General features: G+C 45.7%; 1 protein-coding gene across 1 annotated transcript in view; it reads left to right on the top strand.

Annotated features, from left to right (window-relative positions):
• The first annotated feature begins 369 nt into the window (after positions 1 to 369).
• Positions 370 to 14,857, top strand: part of RASSF3 (Ras association domain family member 3) — a 53,144-nt gene continuing 38,656 nt past the window's right edge. Inside the window, exon 1 of the mRNA XM_084279890.1 lies at positions 370 to 588. Coding sequence (XP_084136016.1) covers positions 460 to 588 — 129 coding nt within the window. The 5' untranslated portion in view covers positions 370 to 459. The remainder of the gene's footprint in view (positions 589 to 14,857) is intronic.

Raw genomic sequence — 14,857 nt, 5'->3', positions numbered from 1 at the left:
GAGGAGGGTCAGTAATTCCAGCCCGCGCCCGTGCTTTGATCTTCCGCCTCCCCCCTCCCTGCCGCGGTAGTCGGGTCCAGCACCCAGCTGCTGGGTTCGCCGCGCCGGCGGGACGTCCCCCGCTCACTCTACGCTCGGCGTTTGGGGGCCCGGGGGTGGGAGGCTGGGCTGGGCAGGGCTGGTGGTCGGTAGGCCCCCGCCTCCTCACCTGCTGCCCGGGGCGGGCGGAGGCGTCGCCGCCTGGCGGGGCTCGGAGCGGCGCTGCCCGCGTAAACTTGTGCGGCAGGAAGGGAACGGGAGGGCGGGAGCGGAGCCGCCAGAGCAGCGGCTCCTCCTCCTCCTGCGCCCCGGCCCGCCGGCGCTGGGAGAGGAGCGGCAGCGGCGGGGCCTCATGCGGCGGCCGGGACGGCGCTCTCCGCCGCCCGGCCCCAGCAGCACTAGAAGCCGCTGCCGTCGCCGATGACCTGGACCAGCAGCATGAGCAGCGGCTACAGCAGCCTGGAGGAGGAGGAGTCCGAGGAGTTCTTCTTCACAGCCCGCACCTCCTTTTTCAGGAGGCCGCCGGGCAAGACCCGAGCCGCCCCGCAAGTAAGTGCCGTGCGCCGGGCTGAGGGGCGGCCTCGTCCTTGCCGGGCCGAGCCGCCTCCCTCCCTCCCTCCGACTTCGGCCTCCACGTGTCCGCTTCCCTCACAGGGAAGGGCCGGCGGGAGCCGCCCGCCCGAAGGGGCCCCGGGACGGAGCGGGGAGGAGGCGGCGGCGGGGAAGGGCTTTCCCTCCCCGGGCTTCGAGGGGGACCCCGGCGCGGGCTCCGGGAACCCCCCGCTGGGGTGCTCCGCTCGGGAGCCGGCCTGTGGGAGCCGGTCTGCAAGCGGACACCCCCCTGCCCTCCCCCCGAGTCTGGCGGGCTGGGGATGTGATCAGAATCACATGTTTCTGTGGTGAGTAACCCCGGTATCAGCCCCGCTGCCGGGTGTGCGGGGAGGTCTCCGCAGGGGTGCGGCAGGGTCTGCCTCTTCATCCCTCTCGGAGCTCCTTTGGAGATGAATGGTAGCCTCTTCAGCTGTTTTCTTGGCGGAGAAGGGCCCTCAGGAGTGTTTAAGTATCTTAGTTTTTTAAGTATTAGAGCTCAGGAAGTCGACTGCAAGTGGGCTTTGAAGTGAAGAGCTGATGAAAAACAAAGCAGAAACCTCAATCCAACCCCTTTTGTAGTCAGCAATGAAATCTCAGAGGAGGAACCCCTAGGGCTGCAGGCAGTGTGAGAAGTGTTGGTGTGTTAAGTAAACCCTTGCCATAGCAAAACCAGCCCCTCTCTCCTAGGATCAAGACTTGCATCAGGGATACAGAATGGAACAGTTCTGACTGATCCAGAGCGGTCGTTAAACCATATAGGGTAAACGTCATGTTTCTCTAGCTGAGCTGTCCTGCCCTTCTCGCTCTTCCCTTCCCAAAGCGCGGGATCGCTTTCTGGAGGTGGCTCATATCTTTGGAAACGATAAGCCAGTGAGCCTGTCTTGTTTAACCTGGCTCTTCATGCCCCGCTCCCACCAGCGGCTGTGGCTTCCCTCTGCTCCGTGTACACTTCTTTTTAAGAACTTTGAGGTGTTTTTTCTCTACTGGACATGGGTGTCTGTCTTAGTAGTGCTGTGGAGACCTAGTGATAACCTTGTCTCAAAGCCTGGATACCTCAGGTGCCCTCCAGTCCATCGTGGAGCTGGAGAAGTACCCTGGTGAAGCAGCCGCGACCTGATAAGAAGCTGATCCCAGCCTATTGACATAAGGTGCCTGAGCTGGGTTGTGGGGAGAAGGTGTGCCCAGGCTCATTGCCAAACTTTGCAGGGGAAGCTGAAGCTCAAGGAAACTCTGTGCACTTCCTCAAATAGGAGCAGGAGTTTCCTGAGGGGCAGTTGGAGGGCTTAAGTTTTAAGTGTATGGCAAATGGGGTGTGACAGTTGGACAACCTTGAAGAAACAGGAGCCAAGGTTGGCTTTCTGCAGCACAGTGTGGCCTAGAGGAACGGCTGTGGGCAGTGAATGATGGGACTTTGAACTTCACCTTCTGGCTTACTTGGCTGGTGTTGGCTGCCACCTGGCTTGCATGGAGGAGGGCCGTGGCGTGATGGTGCTGTGTGAACAGACCCCTCGCTGCTGTCAGGCTGTGCATAGCTGTTGTACTGTGACATGTCGTGATACAGAGCCTAAAAACATACGTGTGCCTTCATTATGCTGTTGTATGAGTTGTGTAACTGAGTACTAGCTGCGTAAGTACTAAATTGTCCTAGTATGTAAATAGCTGTATGGGATGTTAATGCAGATTGGGAGGGGGAAGCCCACCTAAAATTTGCTATTACACTCTAGTAGTGTTTCCCAAAAGAATACTGCAGTGAGGTGCTGCAGGGCACATGCTTAAGTATGTATTTAGTAGCCTGGAACAAATTCATCTGTATTGCTGACTCTGCAGGATCAGAAATGCTCGGCTAATATTTCCAGTCACAAAGTTATTACCAGTTGCTCTGAGCTGTTGAGTTACAGAGGGAAGAAAAAAAACTATCCCCAAACAATGCTGAATGTCGATTTCAACAGTCATGTGGCCAGTAAGAGTTAGTTTCCCCTTCCAGCAATAACAATCATAATGAGCCTCTTTGTAGGGATGAGGATGTTACTTTTGGTTTGTGTTTGAGGTTTAGTCAAAAAATGCATACTATGTCCCCTTGAGCGAAGGGAAAAGAGAGGAGCCGTTAGTTATTGTTTCTGTGTCTTTCTCAACAGTACAGATACTAAGTTCTGCTGGCAGATTAATTTTCTTTTGTCGTAAAAGACTTACGTGCTGGCAATGACTTTTATCCCTCAGTCTTAGCTCCTTCTGTCCCTTTTCTGGCAGGGAAGAAGTAGGTTGGAGTGTTTGGCTTGCAGCTGTGCCCCCAGAGGAATCCAGGGCTAGCAATTTTTTATGGATTTTTCAAAGAAAAGAGGGGGGAAAGAGGGAAATTGAATGGCTTCCATTTAATGGGGCAGGGATGGGCTTACTTATGCACCTAAGTTTCTGTGGCTCAGGCAGGAATAGTGAATAGATGCGAATTTTGATGTAAAAATCTTGCAATGGTACCTTTGGGTTTTTCCTGTTCTGCAGAGTGGTTAAAGTTTGTCTCTTCCTCTTTCTATACTGCTTTAAAAAAAATAATTGAAGCATAAACCCCATTAACAGCATATGACAGGCAGTGTTTTGGGGTTGAGCAATGGCCCCAGTGTGATTTTTGTAAGGAAGATATACTTAAATCTGAGGTCAATGGGCATAAAATGCAGGTTGCCTAGTGCTGTGGTGTTGCTCATGAAAGTTTACCTTTAAGGTTTCTTAGCTTCTCTGGCTGTTACAGAATTCAAGTATCAGAGGCTAGATTAAGCTCAGCATGGCCCTGTTTTGTGTTTGCAATTACTTATTTAATAAATGAAAAAGGAGGAACTGTAAATATTTTTGTCCTGCCAGTGTGACTACTCATGTGAAGTGAAGCTATTCATGTGCATAGGCTTCTGCAAGATAAGGCCTGTGCTTCTGATCAAGCTTTTGGAAACTGTCCATTCCCTGTAGAGAGAAATACCAAACTAAGATATTTTGCCAACTTTTGGAAGCTGACCCCCTTTCTCTCCCACTTTCTGCCCACCCACCCCCATCCTTCCAGGAAAAGTGAAAACAGTCATACCTGCTCCTGCAAGCCCTGCCATGTGTAGGAGGCATGTGCACCTTCCTGCATGTGTCTTCTGCGCTGCCCTTCCACGTGTCAGAGACCTGTTCTGTCTCTCTCCCTCCGTACACAGAGGGACCTCTGAGAGGGGACACCTTGCTGCAGAAGCCAGTGGTGCTGTGGGGATCATGGATCCCAGCTGTGAGAGGGCGGCAAAAACCCTACAGCTTGTATTCATCTGAATTGGGAATGGCTTGCTCCACAAAATGTGAGAGGGCTCTGCGTGATGTCTGGCGTGTAAGAGCTTGGAGGTGGGGAGGTTGACACGCAGATGTTGCTCTTCTCCATGAAGAAAAAAGCAGCTGTGTGTTTACATTCTGTTTTTCAGCATTTCATATAGGGCCCTGTCAAAGTGCTCGCAGGAAAAATGCATTTGCTTCCGTTGGCAGCTTCCAGAAATGCACACTTTTCTCCTGCACCCAGGGACCTGCTCACTGCCTGTCAACACTGGTCCTTCCCCATCTGACGCCTGGTTTCTCTCTCTCTTCCTCTTACTGGTCTCGGTCTTTTAGAGCTGCTGTCTTAGTTCCTTTTCCTGTGCCCGGTGCCCCCTGCCATGACATCTTTGTGTCTCTCTTTTCTGCGTGTCAGTGGAATTTGCAGGTGTGGTAACGGGGGTGGGAAAGGAAATGCATGAACAAGCTGGAAATGTGAAGCGGATGGATGTAAGAGAGCAGAGGAGGTATGAAGGGGAGAGGCAGAAGGCAGGGGGTGAAAGTCTCATCCATTACTAGTCCTGGCAAGGTAACCAGCCGTGGTTCATTCCACTGCAGGAGGGGAGGTTGGCAGGGAAAGGTGTAGCTTGATTTTTCTTTTTAAATAAAGGAACTGGCAGAAGCGTGTGTGTAGGGGGGAAAAAAAGGTAGATAATATTCTGCGTGCAGAAGCCCTTTTTTATGTCTGTTCCACGTTAATTTGCACTGGATTGGGGCATTTCATTGAGAGGAAGAGAAACAAAAAAAAAAAAGCACTTTTTGGGGAGCAAAATGTTTCTGGGGCTAAAATACAATTTGTAACTACTCAAGTCTAGTTAGGATGGCTTTGTGTTACTAGTGTCCGTTATTAATAAGTTCCACGTTGTTTGGCCATTACATCTCTTCCTGGGTTTCCTTTCAGTAACGTTCCCTAGGGAAAATGGCTCTCCTGACTTCCAGAACAAATGAGTTTTCTAATTATAGGCTTGCTCTGGAGCCAAAAAGTTTAGGTTTGTGTTTGACGTGTAGTCATGAAACTTATTTAAAAAAAAAAAAAGCTAAAAATATCCAGTAGTGTTTCATTCTTTTTTTTAAAATCCATTTGGCAGTTGGTGAATATTATGGGATAAACATTGTCACAACTAAAATACTTGAAAGTTAAGAGTAGAAGGAATGAGTGGAGTAGAGATTGTGTCTATTTTAAGCTCACATCATTGTTGGAGTAAACTAGTGGTCCTTATTTTGTGTTTCTGCCTTGCTTTTCTCTTGGGGTGCTTGACATGGCATGTGTGCATCAGTGGCTTGCAGGAAAGAGCATGGTGGCTGATTTTGGGGTGAACCGAGTCCCCTTCTGGTGTCTGACAGGCTCTGGGGGTGAGATGGGATTTATGCTCTGTGCAGAGGATGCTGGTTGCTGTGGCTTTATCACCACACTTAATTCTTAGAATCAATTTAAATTTTCCCTGTTAGTGTAAACTTCTGGAGTACCAGCAGTGTGTTGCTAGCTTTGTTAGTGACACTTGTTTGAATATCACTAGATAAACGCTGGGGTGGTTTTCTTTTTTTTTATTTTTTTTTGGGGGGAAAAACCCAACTTTCATTTGCCTGAGTGGAGTAGAATAGTTAGACTTTTCTCTGGTAAGATCAGGAGTACCTAGTACGTATGGGTGTTTTGTAGTTCAGGTAAGGTAATTGAGTTGGGATAACCCTGTGGCTTTAAGTGCAGAGGCAGATGGGCAGAACTGTTGGAGCTTTGGACTTGTGCTGAAATTGGAAAGTACTGGGCACCTATAGCCTTCTGATCCAGAACATTCAAACTTAGGCTTCTTTAGGCATGTGTGAGTAGATATGCAGACACAAGGAGTTTTGTTTTAGCTGAAGTCTGGTGAATTCAGGGAAGTGGTCTGTGGAGCAGCTGAGTTCGGGGTTGTCTGAATACACTAAATAAATTTAAAAGAACTTATACACAGTTCCTTAAGGAAGGAGAAAATTTGGTACCCTGTTTTCAGATCTCTTATTTCAACTGTAGAACAGTAAGTGTGTAAGAACAGTATTGGAATAACCATTTTGGAAGAGGCTCTTGCTCACATTTAGCCACCACAAGAGCAAAATCAAGAAGAAAAACCTAAAGTAAGTACAGATACTACAGTTCATCCCCCCGCCCCTTTTCTTTTCTTTGAAAAGCCACCGGCACCAGTGTTGGATTAACAGTTGCAAATAAACCGATTAACAGAGGATTTCAGATGAAGTGGCAGATCTGTAATGCAGCGTTTGCCTGTGACTCTGTATTAGTGAGCCAAGCCAAGCAACGTGTCAGGAAGAGTGAAGTGGGAATGACAGGTCTCCATCGTTCAGCTCCCCTCACGGCCAGGGCAGCTAAGGCCATGGGGACTTCTGCAGGCTGCATGCCAGGCCCAGCTGTTCAGTCTGTGCAGCACTTTCCTCACAGGTAGAAATGGTGGGGGGCTTCAGTAGGTATTTATATACACACAGTTAAAAAAAGAAATTTGTACGTATATACACACATACATTGGAAGATTTGTAGCTTTTGGTGCCAACATTCAGGAATGCTTTTTGAACCAGTATGTCCCACAGACCTCAGGGCCATGACGTGGTGGGACTGAAGCTAGCAGAGTGTGCTGTCATCACCCCTGGTTTCAGTGCAGCGCTTACCTGACTGCATGATCATCAAGCTTTTGTGTGTGTGGGTTTAGGTGCCTGTAACAAAGCCTGCACGTTTCTGCAGACAGGTATGAATTGACTTGGGATGAGTAACTGCTGCTTTCGTTTTGGTTTTGGCATGCTGGCTCATCTGGGAGGTTGATGAAGTACTGCAGACAGCTTTGAGGAGAGTGCTTCCTATGCATTTGGCTGTGTGAAGTAGCCACATGTGATTTATGTAGCAATTAAGATCACTTTCCAGTTACTCATCTCTCTGTGTGCTGGGGAGGAATTTGTGTTCCTCTGTACAGAGGAATCTCTGCTGTGCTCAAAATAATAGTAAAAGCAGCCGTGGTCTGTCTGCCTCTTAGAGGGAGCATCAGGTGTTGGTGTTGGGTGCGTCGGAGTACTCGGTGTGCTGGTTGTCATCTTCTCAGTCTCGTTCTCTACCCACAAAGTAATTGTGGAAAACACAGGTTGCAAGTGTGTTTCTTTTTTGGAAATCACGTGCAGTAATACAGTAGGGGCAAATTACAAAGGCAGTTTCCTGTCATCTTTTGTAGCTATCTCTGTTGTCCATAATTAGGACTGCCCATCTTGTGTTCTGTCTTCTAATTGATCCGATGTGTGATCATGGGCGTGGATGTGCAATCTAACAATGCTGTACTTCGCGTAGCACATAGTCCCTGTATCTTGTGTTTGCAGTCCTCAGCTGATATGGTTGATCTCTTTAAAGCCTACTCAGTAATAATAAAAACTGAAGGTCAAATTCTGCTCTAACTGAGGATGATGGCTTGCTTAATAACAGAGTGCTTAATCTCCTTTCCACTGGAGCAGGGGATCCTGTGATTTGGCTCCTCCCTCTTGAGGAGACATTTGGGACATTGAATTTTGAATACTTCAAAAGTATCTTAGTGACTTTAACCCATCAGGAACCTAACTCATAACTCTTACACTATAGGGGACTTGCTCTCAGTCACTTATACATAGTTTGCCCTAGGATCCCAATAGCCTGTAAACTTGAGAGTTTAGAAGTTTTATTTAGAACGTTATTTTTCTTTTTGCTTTTTTCTGAAGAATTCTGCTTCTCAGGAGCAAACCTGCTCATCTTGCTGTTCGTCTACCAGCAGCTTGATTTAGCGTGTTCATTTATAGGTACAAAAGCTGAGATTATGGAAGTAATTTTGTTCAGAACTAGTAATTTCATTGCAAAATATCTTCACGGTTCATCTGAGAATCATCTGGTAAAGCTGTATAAACTCTAGCTGCTGCACCAGGGATTTCAGCATGACCCACAGTGCTTATGTGTGCAGAAATGGGCATATTCTTTGGCACTGCTCAAAAGACTAAGAGTGTGGTGGTTGTGTGTTGTGTAATGGGAGAATTGTCCTGCTTTGTTTGTCCTGATGTCTGACCTGAGTAAGTTCAAGGCTTAATGCTGTTTTTGAGATCAGTGTAAGAGCCAGTGCAGTTTTTTCATGATAAATGTAAATTGAACTGCTATATTATGATTTTTAGTTTGTTATTGATGTGTGCAGTGATACTGTGGAGTAGATGTAGACGTGTGTCGTGTGTTGCCCTTTATGAAGTGAAGGGGGAAAAAAACCCACCCAAACCTTTTTTCATCTCTGTTTGTCTTGCCGGTAGTAACAAAGCTGATGTGTGACAAGTGACCAAAAAGCCGTGCCTAAAGATGACAGCAAAGTCCATAGTCCAGGCTGGAGGCTCAGTGTAGTCAGTGTTGGTTGTCCTGTCCCATCGCATTTCTCCCCTCCACCCCCTTTTTGTTGATGTGTGTGTAGCTCTGGAAGGCAGTGAGGTGAGAGAGCTTCTGCAGAAGTATTCTGGATCCATCAGGCTAGGTTAGTGTTGAAGACGAAGGAACAGAAACATAAGCAGGAGAAAAGTTAATTTTAATCCACTGTGAAACATGTAAGCTTCCCATTTCCATCAGCAGGAGTGCCTATGATCCAAAAGCTACATGGGTGTGATGGCTCCTGCTTCATGATCAGGAGTTGATGATCAGAGCAGCTGCTGCCCTGGGTACCCGCGTACAATCACTGCTGCTGCTGGACGAATACCAGGCAGAGTCAGAGGAACATCGCTTGTGCAGACAACCTGATGTGAACAGTAATTGGACTCCCATGGAATCAGAACAAGTGAAGCCCACTTCATTAAGGAGAGCTTAATCTTTCATTAAAGAAATCTTTCTCTGGTCATGATGCTCCCAGTTTGTGTGGAGCCCAACTTAGAACAGCGTTACTTTTCTTAGGCAGTGCCCACATAAACTGTAGTTTTGTAACTCCAGAATCCTGGTTTCTGTATTTAACCTTCTAAATCTTTGTAAGCTAATTTTGATGTAAAATATAAAGGACAGCTTATAATTTTGCGTGAGTTATCAGGTCAGGTTAAAAAAAAGAAAAACAAATCCTGGGTGTATTTTAACTTGATATTCAGAGATCCTTAAATTGTTGAATTAAAGGTGCACCTTTCTCCTCCAAACAATATGTCATGTGGGTTGATGACTAATGACAGGACTCTTAATCATCTCTTGCTGTAATGAAAAGCATTTAGCTGCTGTTAGCCCAGTAAGTGGATCTCAGGATCTAAGTGAATGGATTCTCAGTAGCTAGATAGAATATTCTTAGGAAGTGGGACTACTGTGGAGTTCAAAGACTGGGCTATCACTTTCTAATAGCTAATACAGTGTAGTTTTTTCACTGGAGAAGTGGCTTAAAATGTCATTGAATTGTTCTACCAATCTTTTCGGTTGGCCTAGCAGTAAGAGCCTAGTGCTTCTAGATCTTGCAGTCTGAGGAGACAGCCAGTGCTTCTGGACATCACTCAGATAACCCTCTGAATTAGATCATCATGTTGTTTTCAACTGCATCTTTCTGTTCTCGTTGAATATAAAGTTGTATTAACTCCATAGAGTTGCCTTTCTTAAGTTTGCTGCTTTGGGCTTTGTGACTGACAGCATGTAAAGAATTATTCATGTATAGAATGATGCATTTTTTTCCTCCTTTTTAATTCAAGGTCCTGTCCACATGAGAACCTGTTTTATTTGTTTGGTACAAACTACTCTTCCTTCTCCCCTTAGGCTGAGACTGACTTGCACTGCTGGGGTTTATAGCAGAATCGCTGACAAATCTAAATACCTTCTCAACATTCTCTCTCTCCGCTGCAGAGTATTGCTTTGGGGTCTGGTTTGGTCTTTGTGGGAACAAGTTTGTTTTCATAGAACTTGAAAAACGGTATTAGTGGATCCACATGGTCAGCTGAACACTTCTCTGAACTTTAGGTCCCTTGCTTTATATCTTTACTGTGTTCTTTTCTTTTTTTAAATACAAAGTTGGCAAAATAAAATTCAAGTTGCCTACACACACTGCATTTTAATTAAAATGTGCTAAAGAAAATATTTTCTACAAGAGTTTTAATCCTGTGCTGGAAGTTACAGGGTTTTTACCTTGAGAAAAGACAGCAGACTTACCAAAGAGTAGGGAGAACGCCTGTATCCCTAGCTCAGGGCTGCGTGAAAGGGGACTGTGAGGTGGATTTGGCTATAGGGTCTCTGGCTTTTTGTTACTCTGGCCTGAATTCTTAATCTGCTGTAAAATGAAGCAGACAGCTCGTGTACTCACAGTGAGACTTTGACATTCTGAGTTAGGCTGGGTGCCAGTTAGCCAGCATACAGTGCAGACAGTTCCCTCCACTCCGACCTGATCACATAACGCTATCCCAAATAATTGCCTGGTATTTAGGTGAGGATGGAAACCAGTGATGGTTCTTAAATTGATTGTTGCCAAATGCAAAGTGGCTGTCTTGCTAGTCGAGGATATTCCCTTGGGATTTCTTCTTTGGTTTATTAAACCAAGTAGGGCAGTTCTGGTTACCTCGGTGCTGTGACAGCAGGTTTGTGTTAAAGCACAATGGAAATAATTCCTGATACGCACCTTTCTCGGGTTCTGAGTAAGAACGAACCTGCTGTTTGTAAAACAATAACCCTATAGAAATGCTCAGATGTCAGAAAATCCTGGTAAGTGGCTGGAAACACCGAAGGTGGTGTCATGCAGATTGGCTTGATTGTCTTTGATTGCTGAATTACAGTGAAGTTCCTGTTAGGATAATCCTGTGTTTTGTCACCAACACTTCCAGGTCCCTGTCATCCTCATGTGTCCTGTCCCGTGTCCCCCGTCCTCCCGCAGCTTTGTGTTCACGTGTCTGAGATGAACCGGTGAAGCGTGTTTTCACTTGGTGAAGTTACTGATGGCACCCTCTTGTTTTGGCTTGTTCCTGTTGGGTGTCCTTGGTTCCAGTGGGCATGGAAGCTTTTGGGTGGAGTGTGTTGCACCTGCTGAGCTGAATCCCAGTAAATACGTAGGGGGTTTTCTCTTAACATGGTACTCTGGAAAAGGTGGTCCTGCTTGCAGGGACTTCAGGGACTCTTCTAGTGAAGACCTCTGCTATGATGGTTATAGAAAGACTTTTGATGTTTCAGATATCCAGACTGTTATTTTGTTGTTTCTCCCAGGACTGAAGTGTTAAGATATCCCCTAATACAAATGTCAAGGGATTTAAACAGAAGAACAGAAGTTACAGAATGCCTTTATCTTTCTAAATGTCTTCTGCTTACACCATGTGTTTGCACAGTCATGGGCAAAAATGGTTAAGTTACATCACAGGTTATTTTGTTTTACAGAGTTGATGGATTTGTCTAAGTTGACAGCTGCTTTTGATTCAGTTACATGTTTGCATCATGTGAAGCTTATCTCAAGATGGGGGAACATGATTGTTTATACTGTGCTAGAAGGTTGATATTCTGTGAAGTGAAACATCAAAGCAGTTTCTAATACTCTGAACTTTAAAACTCACAGCTGATTTAATTAAAAATAATTACAAGGCACATCTCTCCCCACCCCTAAATACAGACCCCCAAATATTCTTCAAAGCATGTTTTATTTTAATGATTTGGTGACTTCCTCCCTGGGGCGGTTTTGAAGTTACCACTGGAATACGAAGATGTGGTTTTGAGTTGTGATGATAACAGACCATTAGTGCAGTAAGTGTTTGCCTCATAAGACAATAACATGTCATGTTCTATGAAAATAGTCGCTTAGCATCTTCTCTTTTTAAAAGCCAAATCTGATGGCAGATTTCTTTTAGTGAGTTATAGCTTAAAACAGCTCCAGAAGCAGCTTGTTGAAGCACATAGTTAGTATTCCACCCTTGTTTTTTTCTCCCCCCCCTCCCCCCCCCCCCCGAATTTTAATGAAGGGTCCTGCATTAAGATAAATTTGGTTGTAGCTAGACCTGTATAGCCAAAGCTGGGAGGATCTTGTAAAAAGTAATAAAACCTTTTACTACACTATCTAGTTGTGAAAACACTGTGGAGAATTCAAGATGAGATCTTCATGCTGTGTGTCAGGATTTAACCTCAGACAAGTAATAACCTGTATGTTTTCATCTTCCAGGTAGAGCTGGAAGATTCAGGGAAAACATTTCAAAAGGACTTTCACATTCAGTAGTGATCACACTGGAAACAAAGTAGTAGAGAAGTATTGTAATATATTTATTGTAAGGAGTATTTATTTATAAGGATTATAGAAGCATTGTGGTTAGTGCTGGCATTGGTATTTCATTATCTTGTAGATATGAAGCATTACACTGTGCTAAGAAACGTTAGAAATGTGAAATTAGAAATTGTCATTAGAAATGTGGTGCCATTCCCAGGGTGTGGGAAGGAATTATTTCCAGAGATCCTTTTTGATTCTTGCCTGTCCCTTCAGTAGATGCTGCCAAATGAACCTCAGTGCTATTCTCTGAGAAATCCAAACTGTTCCCAACAAGGGCACATGAAAAAGCTTCAGATGTGACAGGGATGTCCTGCTGAAGCTTTGCTGGAGTTGGATCCCATTCTCTTTCAGCTGTGTATCAGGAGGAGGGGATGCTGTCCAGAGAGACCTTGACAGGCTTGAGAGGTGAACCCGTGTGAAGCTCCCAAGCACAACTATAGGCTGGGCGAAAAATGGATTGAGAGCAGCCCTGAGGAGGCCTTGGGGTGTTGGTGGATGAGGAGCTCAACATCAGCCAGCAAAGTAAGCTGGCAGCACAGAAAGCCAACCATGTCCTGGTTGAGTCGAGTGTGACCAGCTCGAGGGAGGTGACTCTGCGCCCTCTGTTCTCACTAGACCATACCTATGTCCAAGTCTGGGGGTTCCAGTACAAGACAGACATGGACCTGCTGGAGCAGCTCCAAAGGAGGGTCATGAAGATGATCCAAGGGCTGAAGCACCTCTCCTATGAAGGCAGGCTGAGAAAAGTTGCCTTGTTTAGCCTGGGGAAGAGAAGGCTTAAGGGAGACCTTTATTGCAGCCTTATAGTACTGGAAGGGGGCCTGACGGAGCGGCTGTTTACAAGGGCAGGTAGTGATAGCATGAGAGGCAACAGCTTTATGCTGAATGAGGGGAGATTTGGATTATATATTAGGAAGAAACGTTTCCTGTGAGGGTGGTGAGGCCCTGGCACAGGCTGCCCAGAGGAGCTGTGGCTGCCCCCTCCCTGACAGTGTTCAAGGCCAGGCTGGATGGAGCTTTGGGCAGCCTGGGCTAGTGGAGGGTGTCCCTGCCTGTGGCAGAGGGTTGGAACTAGGTGGGCCTTTCAGTTCCCTTCCAACCCAAACCATTCTGTGATTCTGACGTACTTCCTCGGGCTGTGCTTGCTCTGTTCCTTCTTTGTGTTTGTGGTTTCATGACTGCACAGTCACAAAGAAGTCTTCTAACTCTGGTATAAGTTATCTGTGTTAGTTATTGGATTGCTGATCCACACTGGTTACCTGCAAATAGGTAGGTGGTGTTTTCATTTGGGTTCATAACTTCACCATATTCAACTTCTGTTGAAGCATGTATACAGAACATTTTGGTGAAAGCATGGTAACCTAAACATTAAACACAGGTTGGTTCACTGGATGTAACTTGTATCAAAGGATAAGTCTGACATGGTCTGGACATTCTGTAGAGGGTGCCAAGCACAGCCAGGTTTCCAGTCTCCTAGACTAATTTTATGAACCACAAGGGAAAAGTGACATCTCACAAGGTAGAATACAAAAAGGTTATCATGGAGCAGGTCATCCTACCTCTATTAGTTGTGCCCTGTAACAGCCACACATCTCCAAGGTGGATGCTGCAGGTCTAAGGCTGATACAGAGCATGGCTGTTGTTCCTTGGGCAGAGGGTGTGGTTCCACTGGAGCTTCAGTTTAATTAAGTTGGTTTTTTTGGCAGATGCCTTTCTTGAAGCAGATCTTCTGTGTCATTGCAAGAGGAGTTCTGGTGCTAGGGTGGATGGAGGAATATGCAAGGTGGGGAGGCTGACAGGGAGGGTGGGACCTCAAGAAGCTCAGTCTGGGCTTGGTTTACCTTGTGGAGTTCTGCTTCCCGAAGAAGAGTCTCAGTAGATGGTGCAGTGAAGATGTGCCTTAACACTTGGGTAGAGATGCTAAAGGTAAGCGGAAGGTGGGAAAGTCTGGTGCTTTTGTTTGTGCTGTTATGATTTGTCCTTTTTTAATGAGTAAGCCAAGGAGAAAGCAGTATAGCTTGCTGAAGGGAAAAAATGTTTTGTGCTTTAGTACCTGACGAAGTAGTGCAGGAAACAGGATTGCAATGCAAACCTTGGATTTACTCACAGATCCCTGATTTTAAAAGCACATACATTTATGTATTTCTAGTCTTCGTATTTTCTGTGGCTGTAGAACCCTCCCTTAATTGTTCCCTGTAACAGGTTTAACAGGCCAGTTGATCCATTTAGAGAATGAAGTTGAAGTTGCTATTTTAAACATTTAAATTTTATGCCACACCAAAAGGTAACTGCACTCTTTCCTGTTCCTTGACCATCTTGAGTCTCAAGCAGTTAGGAGAGCTTCTCACTGCAAGTGTGAGCGTGTGAATGGAGATGGAGTCATAGTCCTTTGCTTTTTAAAGCTGCAGGTAAGGTCCCTTAATTGCCTGTTTTAAGAGAAGGTTGGAAGGGATTTATTAATCTGTGTGACAAACATATCATCAGCATTTTTTTGTGCCACTTCTGATGAAGTTTCCCAGATGAAACTGTGCCTGTGGTAATTGTTGCTGTAATCAACCTTGTCCATGGTTGTACTTCAGTGTCTTTTTGTGCTTATTGGTTATGGCATGACAATTACAAGTGTAAGTATAAATGGCTTTTTGGATACTGGGACTGCTTGAGAAGAAAGTGTCTTTCACTGAATGGAAGATGGA

Source organism: Gallinula chloropus (genome assembly GCF_964237585.1).
Source record: "Gallinula chloropus genome assembly, chromosome: 1".
Classification (NCBI taxonomy): domain Eukaryota; kingdom Metazoa; phylum Chordata; class Aves; order Gruiformes; family Rallidae; genus Gallinula; species Gallinula chloropus.
The sequence above is the reverse complement of the archived record's forward strand: the minus strand, read 5'-3'. Positions and strand labels throughout refer to the sequence as shown.